This window comes from Sapajus apella, unplaced genomic scaffold (genome assembly GCF_009761245.1).
Source record: "Sapajus apella isolate SASKATOON/1434 unplaced genomic scaffold, GSC_monkey_1.0 scaffold14, whole genome shotgun sequence".
In the NCBI taxonomy this organism is placed as follows: domain Eukaryota; kingdom Metazoa; phylum Chordata; class Mammalia; order Primates; family Cebidae; genus Sapajus; species Sapajus apella.
In genome coordinates, this window is record NW_022436954.1 from 19,870,921 (window position 1) to 19,891,157 (window position 20,237).

General features: G+C 36.8%; 1 protein-coding gene and 1 long non-coding RNA gene across 6 annotated transcripts in view; one reads left to right on the forward strand and one right to left on the reverse strand.

Moving 5' to 3' along the window:
- The window catches only part of TTC17 (tetratricopeptide repeat domain 17), a 137,421-nt gene that overhangs the window by 99,545 nt on the left and 17,639 nt on the right, over nt 1-20,237 (reverse strand). For 4 of the 5 annotated variants that reach the window (XM_032283548.1, XM_032283549.1, XM_032283551.1 and 1 more), the window contains exons 2-5: nt 12,133-12,222; nt 5,015-5,184; nt 3,596-3,707; nt 2,916-3,047 (exon numbers count right to left, since the gene is read on the reverse strand). In XM_032283548.1, the coding sequence (XP_032139439.1) occupies nt 2,916-3,047; nt 3,596-3,707; nt 5,015-5,184; nt 12,133-12,222 (504 nt within the window). Of the gene's footprint in view, nt 1-2,368; nt 2,508-2,915; nt 3,048-3,595; nt 3,708-5,014; nt 5,185-12,132; nt 12,223-20,237 lie in introns of those variants that run through there. The other variant, XM_032283550.1, reaches the window with a different exon arrangement.
- On the forward strand, nt 1,187-18,409 carry LOC116555108. The gene is made up of 3 exons (XR_004270376.1): nt 1,187-1,200; nt 7,745-7,749; nt 18,059-18,409. It is a non-coding gene; the product is annotated as an uncharacterized LOC116555108 (long non-coding RNA).

A 20,237-nucleotide genomic window follows, 5' to 3' on the forward strand; every position in this document is an offset into this window, starting at 1 on the left:
TTTCTGGTCTTTTTTTGCTGGCTTTCCTCCTCTGCTTGATAACTACATGTGGGAGGCCGCCAGGACTTGGACTGGCTTCTTCTCAAACTTCACTCTTCCTCAGATGACTTCATCCAGTTCCATGGCTTCAGATACTCATAATGTAGTAATTATTCTCTATGTGCCCAATTTCAGCTTTCACTGAAATTCCAAACTCATATAGCTATTTCAAATTTAACATGGCCCCAAAAGAACTCTTATTTTCTCTTCTCCAACCCCAACTCTCCCCTCCTTCAAGTTGTTCAAATCAAAAATTTAAGCGTTTTCCTTGATTCCTCTTTTGCCTGCAATCCCCACATCTAACTCATCAGCTTCTAAACTCCGAAATATCTCAATAGTTCAAGTCCTCTCATTTCCACTACTAACAACTACTAGTCCAAACCACCTTCATCTCTCTTGAACTACTGCAACAGCCTTCTAACAGGGCTATTTCCAGTTGTGGCCCTTTCAATAACTTCTTCATATAGTAGTCAGAGTGATCTTTTAAAGTATTACTGGCAATACATTGCTCCTCTGCTCCAACTTCTCAGCACACCTAGAATAAAATCCAGAGTCTTTACCCTGGCTTTCAGACCCCTACATAATCTGGCACTGGCCTGCTTCTCTGGCTTCACTCCCTATCATCCCTCCTCTTGCTGACCAGGCTCCAGCAATAATGGCCCAAATTTGGCTGCATGCCATCTGTTATGGACTGAATGTCTATCTATGCCTCCTCAAAGTTCATATGTTCAAGTGTTATCAAGCCTGTGAGGAATGGATAAAGGCTAAATGAGGTCATAAGGATTGAGGCTCAAATTTGATAGGGTTGGTATCCTTATAAGCAGCAGAAGAGACAGATCTCTCTCTGTCTTCAAGCATGCATACAGAGGAGGCCGTGTGAGGATACAGAGAAGGCCGCCATATGCAAGGCAGGAAGAGAGCCCTTACCAGGAACCAAATCACTGGACCTTGATCTTAGACTTTCCAGCCTCCATGCTATGAGAAATACATTTCTATTAAGCTACCCAGAATGTGGTATAAACAAATATATTTGGTCTTGGTCCCCAGTTCCTGACACACAAATCTAAAATGTGAAGAATCACACAAGTGATGTGTGGTTTTCATATGCCAATGGGATGACTGGAGGCAGGTGGCCCCCAGATAGCTTCAGGACAGATGCTGGTCCCAGAAAAACCAAGGCATGATTAGAGGGTTAGATCGTTCAGTATCCCATCCTATCCATGTCCTTCAGGGAGGGGAGAGAGGGTAGAGACTGAGTTACTCACTCACAGCCAATACTTCAGTCAATCATGTTTACGTAGTGAAACCTCCATAGAAACCCTTAAACAACAGAGTTTTGAGAGCTTCTGGGTTGGTGAACACATTGAGATTCCAGTAGGGTGGTGTTCTGAAGAGGACATGGAAGCTCTGTGCACCCCTCCTTGCTATTCCCTGGCTTATGCCTTGGGCTGTTCCTGAATTGCATCCTTTATAATAAACCAATAATAATAAGAAAAGTGCTTTCCTGACTTCTGTGAGATGTTCTAACTTGGGGGGGAGACTGTGGGAATACTCTGACTTTATGCTGATTTGCTGGGTGGCCTTGACGTCCGGCTGGCATCTAAAGTGCAGGTAGCCTTGTGGGACTGAGTCCTTGACCTGTGGGGTCTGTGCTAACTCCAGGTAGTTAGTGTCAGATTGTATTGAGTTGCAGGACACCTAGTTGGTGTCGGGAGAACCGGAGAATTAGTAGTGTGAGAAAAAACTCTGTACATTTAGTGTCAGGAGGGTTTTGGGCAGAAACTGTCCAAAGTGGTATTTTGTTATGGAAACCCAAGCAGATGAATACAATCACCTAACCTCATTCAGGATTCAGAGCCTTTGCTGTGGCCTAGAATGTTCTTCCATGATCTTTGAATTCTGGTTTCTTCTTATCATTCAGGTGTTAGCTTAAATTTCACCTTTCCAGAGAGAATAACACCAACTGCTAGATCTAAAGTAGCCACCCAATTACTTTCTATTTTAACTTTCTATAGAACACTTACCACTATGGTCTACTCTCAACTAACCATTCTCTGAAGAATACTGTAAAATCCTGGGCCAGTTTTCTCTTATTACTCATCAAGTTCTGGGAATGCAAAAGTTTTACATTACCTTCAGAAAAATAAGATGAAGATGGTAACACAGCTACAACAATAATCATATAAAGCATTTGAAAGTCAAGTTTCTTACTTTTATCTGAAAATTCTTCTCAATATACAGAGCAATGTATTTGAATAAACTGTATACAACGGTGGCAATTATACATCTTATTTTACACAACTATAATTAATACTGCTTAGAAACTAACCTGTATTTTATGATATTCCTTAGGTGCAAAGAAGAGCAAAAACATTTTCTAAATGCCCATGTTAATCCTGAATGACACATTTAAATTCTTGGGTCCTGTTACATAATTCCCTACTTCATTTTTTTAAAGTAGATGTTCCCTTAAAAGAAAGTTACAGAAGATTTTGTTGCTGGTGGTGATTCTTTTTCTGTTTCAGAAAACAGTAATAATATATGTATTGTGTATAGATATGTTAAAGACACTAAAACATTAACTTTCTTACATACACAATGTATATAATCTAGCCTATAGACCCTGTTGCTTCTATCAGTTTATATTTCATTTTTTATGAATTAGTTTAGATAAAACTTTTCAGCATCTCTTCCTGGTAAAGGAGACTAGTCTATCCATGTTTCTCCCTAGCACTGGAACTATGCAATTTGTATCAATGTAAGTGTAATTTTAAATCGTCTGCTAGATAAAAACAAGTTATGCAGGTATTTTCCAAGAGAAAAATACCTTCTGTTTACACAGAGCCTGCTGGCTTTTTAAGTGACTGATGACTTACCTTCTGTAGGCCTTGATGAATGAGGTGACCTATGTCATCTATACTCCTTCCTAATCGTTTAGATAAATATGTGAAGATTGGGTCTTCTTTAGGTAACAGAGGTGCAGAAAGGTTAACTCTCTCTTGTACACCCTGAAGAGAAGAAAAAGATTCAAGAGACATAATCAAAAGATATAAAAGATGACAAATAATTCAGTATCTCGTAGTATTTATTTTGAAATACTAATATTTTGGAATTTCAAGAAATAGATGTCTATAAAATTATAAAGCTGTTTGGAAGGAGAGAAGAAATAGAAATAGTCTTTTTTTTTTTTTTTGAGACGGAGTTTCACTCTTGTTACCCAGGCTGGAGTGCAATGGTGCGATCTCGGCTCACCGCAACCTCCGCCTCCTGGGTTCAGGCAATTCTCCTGCCTCAGCCTCCTGAGTAGCTGGGATTACAGGCACGCGCCACCATGCCCAGCTAATGTTTTGTATTTTTAGTAGAGACGGGGTTTCACCATGTTGACCAGGATGGTCTCGATCTCTTGACCTCGTGATCCAGCCTCCTAGGCCTCCCAAAGTGCTGGGATTACAGGCTTGAGCCACTGCGCCCGGCCAGAAATAGTCTTTATAAGTGAGGGACCAACTGAAAGAAGAATATGCAGAAAAAAAAAAAAATCCTAAAGTTCTCTACTTACTCTCAAGTGCTGAAAAGCATGTATACTATATGGAAGTTCTAGAATTTTAGTACAATCAGGTTGCTCAGGGTCTGGAGGGACAGGAGATTCTGTGTCTATATAATCTTCAGGACTAAAATCAAGAAGCAAAAAGCAATGAATCAATAAAAGGTGAGACAAACAATATTTATTTATTTAAAGAGTCTCATTCTGTTGCCTGGGCTGTTGCACAGTGGCATGATCACAGCTCACTGCAGACTTAACCTCCTAATCTCAAGCGACCCTCTCACCTCAGCTTTCCAAGTAGCTGGGGCAACAGGCATGTACCACTGTAACCAGCTAATTTTTAAATTATTTTTTGTAGGGACAGGTCTATGTTGCCCAGGCTGCTCCTGAACTCCTGGCCTCAAGTGATTCTCCCATCTTGGCCTCCCAAAGTTTTGGGATTACAGGCATAAGTCATTGTGCTGAGTCAATAATACTTTAAGAAATGTCTAATTTTCCCCATATTCTCATAGCATCTTAACTTTACAATTAATTATTAGTCAATATTCATACCTTTTCTTATAGCTGCTGTAAAAAGCCAAACACTATGGGAGTTCAAATTAAAGTCAAGAATTACAGAGAAAATAGTAGACAGGTCACATAACGTTAAGATCGTGAATTTTTTAATAACTAATATAACTGCTCAATTGTTTCTAGAAATGTTAAACCAATTTACACTTCCATTGACAGTCTCCACATTTTTACTAGTTACTATTTTTCATATGCTTTCCATTTTGGTACATGAAAATTATCTAAATGTTTTAATTTGTATTTATTTGATCATTTCTGAGAAATATGTTTTCCATGTTTATCAGCCAGAGGTAGTTTTGTTAATTTTTTTTTAACTACAAATTGTTCAATTCTCTCTCTCTCTCTCTCTCTCTCTTTTAAGAGACAGGGTCTCACTGTGTCACCCAGCCTAGAGACTGGGCTAGAGTAGAGTGGCACCATCAAGGCTCACTGTTACCTTGAATTCTTGGGCTCAAGTGATCCTCTCGGTTTAGCCTCCTGAGTAACTAGAACTACAAGTGCACACTACCATGCCCAGCTAATTTAAAAAAATTCCTTTTTTTTTTTTTTAAGAGATGGGGTCTCAATATATTGCCCAGTCTGTCTCAAACTGCTGGCTGTGGGCAATCCTCCCACCTTGGCTTCACAAAGTACTGGGATTACAGCTGTGAGGCACCATGCCCAGCCAAATTCTTCCATTTTCTACTGTGATGTTAAATATTTTAAATTAATTTATAGGAATTCAACATGTATGTATTTTGAACTTTCAAATTCAAAAACTCATCTGTGACTGAAGCTTAGTCTTATTACAGAAATAATTTCTTACTGATTTGAGAATGGAGTGTTTGAAAAGCAATTTTATTTTTGGAAAGAGAATTTCTTTACCTGATGTCTTTGCTCTCCAAAGTTATGTATGTGCCATCATATAGATCCAGGTCCCCTAAGGGCACCTTGGCTTTGATGCAGTCGGGGTCTTCTTTATTATGTCTCTGTTCCAGTCCTGTGTCTCTGTCCTCATTCTCTTCTATGTGAATTTTTTGAGCAACTAATTGTTTCTGTTGAGAAGAAAGTAAGAACAGAATGGATTCTTCTAATATTTTAGTCTAGCTATCACTGAAGAGAAAGGAAAATTTGTGCTGAAGAAGTCAGAATCCTCTATATAGGAAGACAAGAATTCTGAAAATGCCCTTAGTTAACGTAGTCAACACATACGAGCTTCTCAAAAAAGATGTCCACATACAGAAAGTAACAGAACATGACATTTACCACACTGGCACACGTGTGCCTTCATAATATGATTTCTGACTACCCATGAAGCACATCTATAACTTAACTTTGCTGGCACAGAATGGCTCTGCAATGAAAACATACCTGCTAGGTTATTTCAATTCTTCAAGACATAGGGCATGTTGCTATCACTACCTGAGTAATCTAGTTAATTCCTGACACTCATAAAATATCTATTTTTTCAAATGTACAAATAACACAGATATCCATATTTTTACCACTCATATATACCATATGCCAATATTTTCTCTTTTCTTTTTGTTTTTTTTTGAGACAGGGTCTTCCTGTCACCCAGGCTGGAGTGGTGCAGTGGTGTGATCACAGCTTACTGCAGCCTCTGCCTCCTGGGGTCAAGTGATCCTCTCACTTCAGCCTCCAATGTAGCTGAGACTATAGGCATGCGCTACCATGCCCAGTTAATTTTTTTTTTTGAGACAGGGTCTTACTTTGTCACCCAGGCTGAGTGGAGTAGTGCGATTATAGCTCACTGCAACCACAAACTCCAGGGCTCAGGTGATCCTCCTGCCTCAGCCCCACAAGTAGCTAGGACTACTGGTGCAGACTACCATGCCTGGTTAATTTTTTGTATTTTTCTTACAGATGGTGTTTTGCCATGTTGCCCAGTCTGGTCTTGAACTCCTGAGTGCAAGCAATTGATCTGCCTTGGCCTCCCAAAGTATTGGGATTACAGGCATGAGCCACCAGGCCTGGCCAATTTTTCTTCTTTTTATAGGGATGGGGTCTCACTATGTTGCCCAGGCTGCTCTCAAACTCCTGGGCTCGAGCAATCTTCCCACCCTGACCTCCCAAAGTGTTGGGACTACACGCATGAGATACAGTGCCGAGCTCAGATTTTTTTTTTTTTTTTTAAAGGAGAAAAAAAAAAAAAAAAAAAGGAGTTCAAGGTCTTCTTTACTGTCTTCTAAATCTCTTTTTGCCATTAATCTGAATTTATGTGTCATTTCCATGTGCATTTTAATAAAATACTACATTACCCTTACTCTCTTAAAAAATTAATTTCATAGGCCGGGCGCGGTGGCTCAAGCCTGTAATCCCAGCACTTTGGGAGGCCGAGGCGGGTGGATCACGAGGTCAAGAGATCGAGACCATCCTGGTCAACATGGTGAAACCCCGTCTCTACTAAAAGTACAAAAAATTAGCTGGGCATGGTGGTGCGTGCCTGTAATCCCAGCTACTCAGGAGGCTGAGGCAGGAGAATTGCCTGAACCCAGGAGGCGGAGGTTGCGGTGAGCTGAGATCGCGCCATTGCACTCCAGCCTGGGTAACATGAGTGAAACTCCGTCTCAAAAAAAAAAAAAAAAAAAAAAAAAAAAAAAATTAATTTCATTATATATGTATCCAAAGGCAACATATAGCATTGCTCTGCAAGTTTTAAAATTTTATATAAATGGTATCATACTTAATGTGTCTACAACTTTAAAAAAAAGTATGTATGTTTTTGAGATTTATCTACATTAGTCAGTATAGCTCTAAATTTTTCATTTAAATAGAAGTATAAATATGTATTTATCCATTTTCCTGTAAATATTTATGTTGCATCTTTAAAAAAAAAACTTTTTGCTATTAAAAATGCTACAATATTCTCATAAATGTCTCCATGTAGACATGTGAAAAATTCTAACAAGGGCAGAAGCATGAGGTCACATAAGATGCACATTTTCAGTTCTATATAGACATGTCAATCTGCTTTTCACAGTGGTTATAACAATTAGAATTCAATGAGTAGATCACAACATCTGTATCTCCAGAATCTTACCCATGTTTGGTTTTGTCATACTTTTTACCTTACGCCACTTTAATAGGTATGAAACATCATTTTGTTATATTTATTGCAGTAGTAGACTATGTTATTGTGATAGGCTGTATTACTATTCACTAATATCTGCCCTTCCTTACAAGAAGATACATCACTGTTCTGCTGGACTCAGGCTTGGGCAATATGACTTGCTTTGGCCAACGTAACATAAGTCCCATGCGACCCTTTTATAGGAAAGCTTTTATATAGTGTATGCTTCACCATGTTCTTTCTTTTTCCCTCAGCTACTGAGAATGCCAATATTACAGATAGTGGCTGCTCTGTCAGCCTGGGTCCTAGCTAACGGATCAGTGACATGGTACAGATCCCCAACAGAGCCCCAAATGATCATTTAGCCTGGCCTTATTGTTTTATGACATTAAGATTTTGGGGTTATTATCAGTGTGGACATAGCCTATGATCTGCTTCCAATTATTCCCTCCATACTATTCATGGAGGTAGGTTATCCCGCCCTACTGACTTCAAGGCATGGATGCACAGAACATAAGTAGAGATAGTGTATGTCACTTCTCAGTAGAAACTTTAACCAGGCTTACTCTTCCTTGAGCCTTCACTTTCCTTCATGAGAACAGCACTGAGGTTCTGGGACTATTTGTTGCCAATGCAAACGTTGACTAATACACTATGAAATATGGACTACATCAGCTAATAGAATTATATTTAATAAGACTGAACATATTTTCATATATTTATGAGCTATTTTGTGAATTGACTGTTCAAGTTGGCTCATTTTTTCCCCAGTAGGTTTTCTTTTTTAAAAAATTGCTTTGTAGGATTGGTGTGGTGGCTTATGCCTATAATCTTAGCATTTTGGGCGGCCAAGCCCAGAGGGTCACTTGAGTTCAGGAGCTTGAGACCAGCCTGGCAATACTGAGAGAACCCATCTCTACGAAACAAAAAAAAAGCCAAGAGTGGTGGTGGTGCTCGCCTGCAGTCCTAGCTACTGGAGAAGCTGAGGCAGGAGGACTGCTTGAGCCCAGGCAAAGTGGTTACAGTGAGCAATGATCATCCTGTCTGCCTTCCAGCTGGGGCAGGAGTGAGACCCTGTCTCAAAAAAAAAACAAAAAAAAAAAAAAAAAAAAAAAAAAAAAAAAAAGAGAGAAAAGAAAAGAAAAGAAATTAATCTGTAGAAATTTATTATGGAAAAAGTAATTCTGTAAACTCATCCTCTATGAGTTATATGCATGGCAAGTATTGGCTTCTAGTTTGTAGCTTATCTTTTAATTTTGTCATTTGAAGAAAAACTTTTAAGGTGGGCAACTTTTATCAACTGCTTTCTTGTTTGTACTTTGTTTTATTTAAGATATCCTTCCCAACCCTGAGAGCATAATTATATCAGTCAACTACAGTAAAGCATGGCATAAAGATATTTTGGTTAACAATGGACCCCAGCGGTGGTTTCATAAGATTATAACACCACATTTTTACTGTGCCTTTTCTATGCTTAGATATACAAATACTTACCATTATGTTACAACTGCCTACAGTATTCAGTACAGTAACATGTTATATAGGTCTGTAGCCTAGGAGTAATAGGCTATACAATATAGCATCTGTATAGTAGGCTATATCACTTAGGTTTGTGTAAGTACATTCTATGATGTTCCCACAATGGTGAAATCACATAACAACTTATTTCTCAGAGCATATCCCTGTCATTAAGCAATGCATGACTGTCTATCAATCTACTCTATTTTTTTAGTAAAAAGTTTCACTTTTCATATTTAGATAATTTTTAAACTGTACAGGATTTTTTTTGTATCTTGAAAGGTAATAATTTTTTTTCCCACATGGACAATTTCCTAATATCATTTATAAAGAGTCTATCCTTTACCCATTTATTCAATCAACTTTTATATTTTATATTTCATGGTTTTCTAAAACTTATACCTAAGATTTCAAATTTATTGGTCTAAAGCTTTTGTAGTATTAATAATTATGTCTTTTTATTTTTTTGAGATGAACTCTCACTCTGTTGCCCAAGCTGGAGCACAGTGGTGTGATCTCGGCTCATTGCAACCTCCATCTCTTGGGTTCAAGTGATTCTCCAGCCTCAGCCTCAGCCTCCCAAGTAGCTGGGACTACAGGCACGCACCACCATTCCCGACTAATTTTTGTATTTTTAGTAGAGACAGGTGTTTCATTATGTTGGCCAGGCTGGTCTCAAACTCCTGACCTTGTAATTTGTCCACCTTGGCATTGCATAGTAAATACTTTTTCTAGGTTCTCTCCTCTCCTCTTATATCTTCTCTTTATTTGTAAGTTTGATAACTATAGATTACATTTTTCTTTTTTTTGAGACAGGCTCTCACTCTGTCACGCATGCTGAAGTGTGGTAGTGCTATCATAGTTCACTGTAACCTCAAACTCCTGGGCTCATGCAATTCTCCTGCCTCAGCTTCCCAAAGTACAAGGATTACAGGTGTGAGCCACCACGCCCAGCTTGCATGTCTATTATTTTAGTGCTTGCCTTTTTTTTTTATTGTTTTCATCAGTAAATATTTCAGTATGTTTTGGAAAGAAAAGCCTCTTTTGTAAAAAATAAGACCACTGCACCATTACCATAAGTAAAAAATAGTAATTCCTTAATATCAAATACCCAGTCTGTATTCAAACTCCCAATTGTTTCTTCTCTTTTAAAAATACAGTTTGCTTGAATCAGAATCCAATGCAGTTCATATACACTGCAATTAGTTTATTTGTCTCTTACATCTCTTTTAATCTACTGGATATCCTCTCTTTCTATGAGCAGAATGTCTCCACCCCAGTCTTTAAGCAGTAAGCCTTGTTCTGTTTCTACATCCTGCATGGAATATTGTCAGCTTCCTTAATGCTACAGTGCTGAATATCAGACACCATAGCCTGCTCCTGGCCTTGGAGCCCAATAGGGGTCGGTAGCATTGGCTACATTCCCAGTTTAGTGCTTCTCCTCATTTTTGGTTTATGGAGATGCTTATATTACTTTCAAGCCTGCCTATATTTTATTTTGGTTTCTGTTTTTATATTTTTCCTGTCATTGCTTTGCATATGAAGCAGAAGCTTCACAGTATAAGTATAAACAAAAATAGAAGTTTACACTTAGTGTAAGTATAAATTCCTATACTACTTTAACCAAAAATTGGTGGAGTCAGTATTTTTCATTTCATTTTCACTGACTTAAAAAATGGCTCTTTCTTTCTATATATCTTCTAATTTAAATATCTTTCTCTTTATATAATACCGCCTCCTAAAAAAGAAAGCAATAAACATATATAATGTTTCTGTACACCTGAAAATAAAAACCGTTTTCCGCACCACTGCATCTTTCTGAACAGTGGGTTTAAATAAAAATAGATCATGCTTCCAAACATGAAGCACTATAAGAACACCCATTGTCTAATTCCCAGTATTGATAAAAATCAACATTTCCAAATTTACAAGTGATAAAATCAGTAGGAACAAGGTGAGAAACTATTTTCATAATGTTGAGGTATTCAAGTTCTAGAAGTATTCTAATATACTACTACGTATGCAAAGCTGGTTAACATGTGCTAAAGGTTTCTCTCTCTTAATTCACAGATTTTTAAAAAGCACATATTTATAACTATTTGTGGACATATGTATGTTGATAAATATACTAGTCTAAATTTATGAAAATGAAATTCGGGACTTTTACATAACAAGAAAATATATGCCAACTTGGTTTACCAGGCATGCCTGATTTTAAGTCAAGAGATACAGCTTTTGTTTCTGGTTCTGCCATATCTTGCTTTGTGAACTCAGGCAATTCACTGTCTTTAGGTCTAATTGTTTCCTTGCCTCTAAAATGAGGATGATCTTATGATTCCTTCTAGTTCTCAAATACTGTAATTCTACTCTTATTACTTTATTATTCCCAACAGTTTTCTCTCATTTTGCAATTTAATGTTTCTACAACTTAGAGTTTCTTTAAAACTTAGATTCAATTTACACCGTAACTTTTTGTAAAATTTATACTTTAAGTTCTGGGGCACATCTGCAGAACGTGCAGGTTTGTTACATAGGTATACACGTGCCCTGGTGGTTTGCTGTATCCATCACCCCATCATCTACATTAGGTATTTCTCCTAATGCTATCTCTCCCTTGTCCCCCAACCCCTGCTATCCCTCCCCTAACCCCCACCCCCCGAAAGGTCCTGGTATGTGATGTTCTCCTCCCTGTGTCCATGTGTTCTCATTGTTCAACACCCACTTATGAGTCAGAATATGCATACATTGTAAGCACTGTAAGCATTAAGCAGAGATTTCATGAGGAAAAAAACCCCTAGTTTTTCAAATAACAAATACTGTTTGCTATAAAGCAAAATCAATTTATGGAACTATGTTAGAGAAAAGGAAAACTGATGTTTAATTTATTTATTAAACAAAGACGTCAGATTTTCTTAGTACTAATAAGGTTTGAACTTTCAAGGTACAAGGTGATTAATGTTTTTCACTTCAACCATAAGAAGACATAATAGGAAGACCTTAGTTTTTACTACCTGGGAATAAATACTGATTATATATTTAGGCTATTAAAATTTTTCTTTCTTTTCATATTTTACCCAAATTATTCTAGGAATATCTTCAGAGAGATTACATCATTTTCATATTTGATGAAAAAACTTAGAAACTCTATTCAAGGATAAATGAGTTAAGAATCAGGCATATATTCACGGAAGAGTAGTCTGTTTTTCTTACTACTACTCAAATATCACTTTGGTAAAATGATTAAAAAAAAAAAACACTGCAGGTAAGTATATTCCTGCAAAAGTCAGAAGATCAGACTTAAAAAAATAATGTTTTAGCTTTTCTTTGAACACAATGACGTCTGTGAAATGTAACAAGCTTCAGCTGCAACTCATGTGCCCAGCTGCCTCACCTCTAATTCTTTGAGGTAGTTAACTGTTGTTTCTTGTCTCATTAATATGACTAGGTCATGAGGATGCTTCAAGTTCATTGGTGAATCCACCTGCAATCAAGAAAGCAAGAAATAAATAAAGCTCAGATTTCATTAATGCTTGTTTGGATTGATAACATCTCCTTTAATATGCATTACTGTTCAGTCACCATTGTAATCAGTGTCACTGCTTAGAAAAACTCAAGGAGTATTTCAAAGTGATCATATGTAAATGTTAGCAAAGGTAATGACAAGTTCAACAGTTGTCCTGTGGACTCCAACTTGGAAGAACAAGCATTCAGTACATATTCTGACTTGACAGGTGATATAATAGTAAAGAAGAGAAGTATCTGGCAATGACTGATGAAGTAACTTGTTAAATAATGTTTCATGCCTGTAATAATAAAAAATGAATTGTCTTGTTTTGATAGCACTTTTTATATCTGAATAGGCTTGGAAGTGATAAAAGGAAAATATTAAATGTACCTCTTTTTGAAAGCTATTTGTAGAAGTCATAAATCAAAGGTAATATAAAATAACCTTGAGATTTATTACTTATAATTCATGTTCTCTAGATCAACAAATCAAACAAATTATGTGGAAGACATAGAAAAAAATGAACACTCATATACCAGTAGCTGGCTTATAAATGTGTTCTCATTGTTTGGAGTGTCATTTGACAACATATATCAAAATGTTACAAGTGCATAACCTTCGACTTAGCAAAACAAATTCTAGGAAACTACCCCACAGACACTGCTCAATAAGCAGGCAAAGATATACATAAGGATGCTCAAGGTAACATCTGTAGCTGCAAAAGGAAAATTATAAACAACCTATGTAAATCAACAAAGTGATTAGATCCATTCATTGTCCAATGGAATGGGATACAGGAAAAATCGTTAAAGCTACTGCCAGTGACCAGAGTATAAGAGCTTTACATAAGGAAGCAGGAAAAAGTCTGCTTAATTTATAACTCTGCCCAGACCTCAAGAGATAGCTATTTAGTACATGACTCTATAGGTATTTTTAAATGAGATGTTTAGAAAAAAAAAACAAATGGGGGGAGGGAAGGGACTGTGACAGTCCCATTCCAAAATGCCTAATAAAGCTGAGCACAGTGGCTCACAACTGTAATCCCAGCACTTTGGAAGGCCGAGGCAGGTGGATCACCTGAGGTCAGAAGTTTGAGACCACCTTAGACAACGTGGTAAAACCTCATCTTTATTAAAAATATAAAATTTAGCCAGGCATGGTGGCACAAGACTGTAGTTGCAGCTACTTGGGGGGCTGAGGTACAGGAATTGCTTGAACCAGGGAGGCAGGGACTGCAGTGAGCCGAGACTGCGCCATTGCACTCCAGCCTGGGCAATAGAGCAAGACATCGTTTCACAAAAAGAAAACAAAAAACAAAATGCCTAACCATTCTGTTTACCTGATAATTGAAGAGTTGCAAGAAAGAATGAGATAAATGAAGATTTACATTAAAAAAAATTATTTAAAGCATAATCTTAGCTTTAGATTAAAAAGTTACTATATAACAAAGTTTTATAATATTTTTATAGCATGGGTCTGGTCAACATTCAATTGTGAAGAAGTACTTTTCATTTCCTTGAGGCTTTTAGTTCAGCAAAGATATAATAGCTAGAGGAGGTGTAAAGATAACATCATTAGCAGAAGGAAGGGAGTTCACTGACAGCTGTGTTTCTCTTTTGGAGGTGACAGCAAATGGCAAAGATCTTTGCCAGATAAAGGTTGATTGCAGAAGACTTACAGCTCGACATATGTTTCCTGAAGTACCTTAGAGTTCTTAAATTTTAAGATGATAACTGCCTTTGGGAAGTGCCAATGTAAATTTCTCTCTTCTTAAATACTTCTCCTCCTTACAAGATTATCAGAATATGTTTGACAACTTTGTGGATACAGTTATACGCCAAATAAGATTTCAGTCAATGGCAGACTGCATATATGATGGTGGTCTCATGAGATAATACTGTATTTTTTTTTGAGACGGACTCTCACGCTGGTTGCCAGGGCTGGAGTGCAGTGGTGTGATCACAACTCACCGCAACCTCTGCCTTCCAGGTTCAAGCAACTCTCCTGCCTCGGTCTCCCAAGTAGGTGGGGTTACAGGCGCCCGCCACTATGCCCAGCTAATTTTTTGTACTTTTAGTAGAGACGGGGTTTCACCATGTTAGCCAAGCTGGTCTTGAACTCCTAATCTTGTGATTTGCTTGCCTTGGCCTCCCAAAATGCTGGGATTACAGGCGTGAGTCACTGTGCCTAGCTTAATACTGTATTTTTACTGTGCTTTTTCTATGTTTAGATACACAAATACTTACCACTGTGTTACAACTGCTTACAGTACCACAACATGCTGTACAAGTTTGTAGCCCAGTTGTGTAGTAGGCTGTACCATCTAGGTGTGTGTAAGTATACTCTACGGTGTTTGCACAAGGCTGAAATCACCTGATTCATTTCTCAGAACACATCCCCACTGTTAAGCAATGCATGACCATATGACAAAATCCATTCAACCAATAAGTGTTTATTAAGCTTCTATATTGTACAAGTTTATAGCCTAGCTGTGTAGTAAGTAGGCTGTACTATCTAGGTATGTGTAAGGATATGCTGTAACGTTTGCACAAGGTTGAAATCACCTGATACATTTCTCAGAACACAGCCCCACTGCTAAGCAATGCATGACCACATTACAAAATCCATTCAACCAATAAATGTTCATTAAGCTTCTATAAGACTGGCCCACTATGAGTCAATATTTAGAGTCTATGTACCCCTGTGTCATATACAGCATGTAAAAGAATGGTAATATGCCTTCAAAGTCTTTAGCATTGAAAAGAGGCTGCTACAAGTTCAGAAGCAAATGGGTGACAGGAATTAGAAAGAAGTAGGTTAAAAAGGACATAATGAACACACAAAATCTCAAAGGACTTTATGGCTTTTTCACAAAGGATAAAAAACCCTGCAAACTTCCACTGTTGCACAGCACAATAAATGATGCAAATAATGACCTGAATTGTAAAGAAAAATTAGAATCATTTTCACTTACTTTATTTAAGAAGGTGAAGAAATTATGAAAAGTATTTTAGAGAAAAATTTAAGCTGCAGGGAAAAACCAATCAAGTATTTGGAAATTAGGCTATATGGAATTCTATTATCCAGAATAACTCATTCACTAAGAGTTCCGTAAACAAAGTTTCACTGTTACTGTGGCAATTTATTATAATAAAGAAAATGACAAGCCATATAAGGCAATTTGATTTTATTTTCCTTTGAATACATTATGTAAGTACAGGTTGAATATTCCTAATCTGAAAATTGGAAATCTGAAATTCTCCAAAATCCGAAACTTTTTGAGTTCATTGGAGCATTTCGGAATTTGCATTCTCAGATTAGGGATATTCAACCTGTACATGTATCCAAATATATATAACAGCAGGAAATATTTTATTCCTATCAAATTATTTTGATATGTTATTTGTTGCTTTATTTAACGAAGATATTGTTAATATCTATACCCAATCTGGAGCTCTATCTCAACAAATTCAGTAAATTCACATGGTAACAAGGAAACATCACTCACTATATGAGAGTAATTACTTCACTGCCAAATCAGATTAAGGGTGAACATTTTAAACTTAATCAATCTAAGAGTATAAACATTTTTGATTTTCTACAAAAACAAGTTTGACTCAATCATTTTTAACTTATCCTTTATGGCAGAAAATGAAACATTTTTATTGTACCATTTATTCAAACTCTCATGTGCTACTTATTCTTCATATATACTTAACACTTTTACCTTTGTTTTAATGATATTCATCTGAGTACATGAAAGCAACATGGGAAACTCACTCTTCTCCAAATAGCAGTTGGAAACTGATGAATATAATCTTACATTATGCCATCCTCATTTAAAAATTTTCCCCTTAAGTCAGAAACTAGGGGCAAAATAATTTTAATATTTTAATTCAGAATTATAGTTATTTAAATATTAAGACAGTATGAAGAAAAGCATAAATCAAAATCTTCAAAGCTGCCAAGATTTTACCTTTGCGTAAAATCTGAAATAGTTCTGCTTAGTGAGTATTTGTAGTTTTTGCTACCCAATATGCGTTAAGTCCCTCCTTGGGGCAAAAGTACCTCACTTGCTTCCTTCCCTACATGGGAAGCCCTTGTCAGAGAATTCCTTTCCCTTGGTCATGGTGATTACTTCTGAGATACTATTCCAGTAAGATCAGATGGTACTAAAGAGACTTTAATCCAGAACTTTTAGCTACTGGTAACTAGACATCTTGTATCTACATGGGGCCTGAGAATGGGGATGAAGCAGCAAAGAAACAGAAACAGAAAAATCAATCCTTGTTATAATATTTAAGTCCTGAATCATACTGTACCTGCAGCCCTTAGAATTTACCCAAACATTCCAATGAAAACGTTACAATACAGAAAGTATTAATGTGTTATTTCTAAACCTCCATCTAAGTCCCTCTGCCTAGGGCATCTTATTATTACTATTGTGGCTCTTTTAAGAGCCTCTGTGCCTTTGCACATGCTACTTCCTCTACCTGGAATGCACTTCTATCCATGTGCTGTGCATGAAGGCCAAGTGACATTTCTTTTGTGAAGACATCCTTATCTTGAGCTCCCATAGCCCTTTATACACACTTCTGTAATAGCATTTATTATAGTATTTAATTACTACATGTCTCTCTCTTCAAAACATTTTTTTAATATAATCACAGCTGATTTATTTAAATATATACAAACCATTCAAAATCCAGGTACCAATTTTTGCTACATAGTGGTATCTATTTTTTTCAATTTTTATTTTAGGTTTGGGAGGTACATGTGCACGTATGTTAAATGGGTAAATTGTGTGTCACTGACGTTTGGAGTATAAATAATCTCATTACCCAGGTGGTGAGCACAGTACCTTACAGTTTTCAACCCTTACCCTACTCCCACCCTTCACCCTCTAATAATCTTCAGCATCTCTGTTCCCATCTTTATGACCATGAGTACTCAATGTTTAGCTCCCACTTATAAGAACATGCAGTATTTGGTTTTCTGTTCATGCATTAATTTGCTTAGGATAATAGCCTCTAGCTACATCCATGTTATTGCAAAGGACATAATTTCATTCTTTTTTTGCGGCTGCATAGTATTCCATAATGTATATGTACTACATTTTCTTCATTCAGTCCACGGTTAATGGGCATCTAGGTTGATTCCATGTCTTTGTTATTGGGAATAGCACTGTAATGAACATAGGAGTACACATGTCTTTATGGTAGAAAGACTTATTTTCCTTTGGGTATATAATCAGTACAGGAACTGCTGGGTCAAATGGTAGTTCTGAGGTAGAATAGAACGTAAAATGTTCTATTTTAAGTTCTTTGAGAAATCTTCACTGGGGCTGAACTAATTTACATTCCCATCAACTGTGTATAAGCCTTCCATTTTCTCTATAGCCTTGCCAACATCTTTTTTTTCCTGTCTTTTTAATAATAGTCATTCTAAGTGGTCTATCTTACTGCAGTTTTCGTTTGTACTTCTTTAATAATTAGTGATGTTGAGCATTTTTTCACATATTTGTTTGCTGCATGTATGCCTTCTTTTCAGAAGTGCTTGTTCATGTCATCTGCCATTTTTTAATGGAGTTGTTTTTTGCTTGTTAAATTGCTTAAGTTTCTTACAGATTCTGGATATTAGATCTTTGTTGGATGCATAGTTTGAGAATATTTTCTCTCATTCTGTAGGTTACTTACTGTGTTGATAGCTTCTTTGTGCAAAAGCTTTTTAATTAGGTCCCACTTGTCAATTTCTGGTTTGTTGCAATTGCTTTTAGGGTCTTAACCACAATATGGTATAGGCCTGTGTACAGAGTATTTCCTGGGTTTTCTGCTAGGATTTTTGTAGTTTTATTTTTTACATTTAAGTCTTTAATCCATCTTGAGTTAATTTCTGTATATGTGAAAGGTAGGGATATAGTTTCATACTTCTGCATATGACTAGCAAGTTGTCCCAGCACCATTTATTGAATAGGAGTCCTTTCCCACAAAATTTTTTTTATGTATTTCTTTTTCTACCCTCAGTATATAACATGCTTTCAGGTACATGTTATGCATTTAATATACTGTTGATTGTTTGAGAACAGTGTCTGATACTCTGCCACGTTTATTAGATACTCCAACTCCATCTGCTAAAGCATTATTATTCGCTGATGACTATTTGGGAAAAAAGGTAAAGTGGCTAAGCTACCAGAGATCAGAAACAAAATAGGCATCTGACCAGTCTATGACTAGCTGTGTGGCTCTAAACAGATCATCTTCCCTGCCTGGGCTTCTGTTTCTTCATCTATAAACTGAGAGGACATAAGCAAATGATTTCTAAAGTTCATTTTAATTTTCGAATCCTACCTTTATAAAAGATTTAACATTACCATAAAAGTATCACATTTTTACGAGCCAGACCTATACTCCCGAAATAATCTGATATTCAAATGAATGAAATTATCATTCTTTCCATTTACCCATATAAATTCGTACTCTCTCTGGGTAGGGATATTTTCCAAAGCTGTAGCTAAAAGCTTCTTTCAAACTGTCAATTTGTCAAATTAAACCAAGGATCCAATTAGCAGTGGCTATTTCTAAGCTGTTAAGTTGTTCATTTTAACATAGGCAAAATCAGCCATCTTTATTCTTAAGCCACTTAATACTAACAAAATCTTCTTTAAATTATAAACTAAATATATTTTATTGTAAAAACAAACACAGTACCATACAGACAATATCAAGGAGAAAATAAAAATTACTTGAAATTTCACTTTCAGAGATATCTGCTGTTAGATATCTATCACATCAGGATAACTTCTACATACACACACACAGCTTTCTAGATAAATATTTTCACAAAAATAGGATAATATATCTACTATATTATTTCCTTCCTTTCTCTATTCCTCTCTACACTTTGTCAGACTTTCCAGTAAATATAGCTCTATGTCAATATTTTTAGTGATTAATATTATTTACCCAGGTTCCTAACGAAAATTCAGGTTTTTAGTTATTCTCTCTTTTTAACAATATTACAATGAACATCCGATATTCACTTTTGGCTAGGTGTGGTAGCTCACACCTGTAATCCCAGCACTTTGAGAGGCTAAGGCAGGTATATCACCTGAAGTCAGGAGTTCAAGACTAGCCTGACCAACACGGTAAAACGCTGTTTCTACTGAAAATACAAAAATTATCTGGGTATGGTGGTGCCTGTCTGTAATCCTAGCTACTTGAGAGGCTGAGGCAGGAGAATCGCTTGAACCTGGGAGGTGGAAGTTGTAGTGAGCCAAGATCGTGCCACTGCACTCCAGCTTGGGCGACAGAGTGAGACTCTGTCTCAAAACAAACAAACAAACAAACAAAAACCAAAAAAACTTTTTAGACAGCTGTCTGATTATTTCTTTCCTGTAATAGGAAGAAAAAGAAAACTGCTAGGCTAAAGGAAATATACTTTTTTTGGCATTTTAAAATTTGCAGTTTTTGCTAGCTTTTCACCAGAATAGTTGAATCAACTTAAATTCTTCTCAACAGTGATTCAGTTCCTACACATCCTTAGGAATGCAGAAATAAGAGTGTCTTTCTTTCTTTCTTTCCTTTCTTTCCTCTCTCTCTTTCTTTCTTTCTTTCTTGTTTAGGATAGGGTCTTGCTCTGTCACCCAGGCTAGAGTGCAGTGGTGTGATCATAGCTTTCTGTAACTTTGAAGGCCTGTGCTCAAGCAATCCTCCCACTTCACCCCTGGAGTAGCTGGGACTACAGGTGAGCTGCTGTGCCAAGCCATGAATATATTTTAGTCTCTTCCTTGATCACATGCATTTATTTTGTGTATGTGATATTGTAAAATACATATTTGGTCTTCCACCCCATCTATCTTTTCCTGAAATACAACTTCTAAAATCCTTAGAATCTCCAAAGTGCTGTCTTTTTGTACAGTAGTGAGTTGACTGATGGCTGGCAGACCCTGGGTAGTTTCAGGATGGGGGCAGGTCCCTGTAAAGACTAAGGCA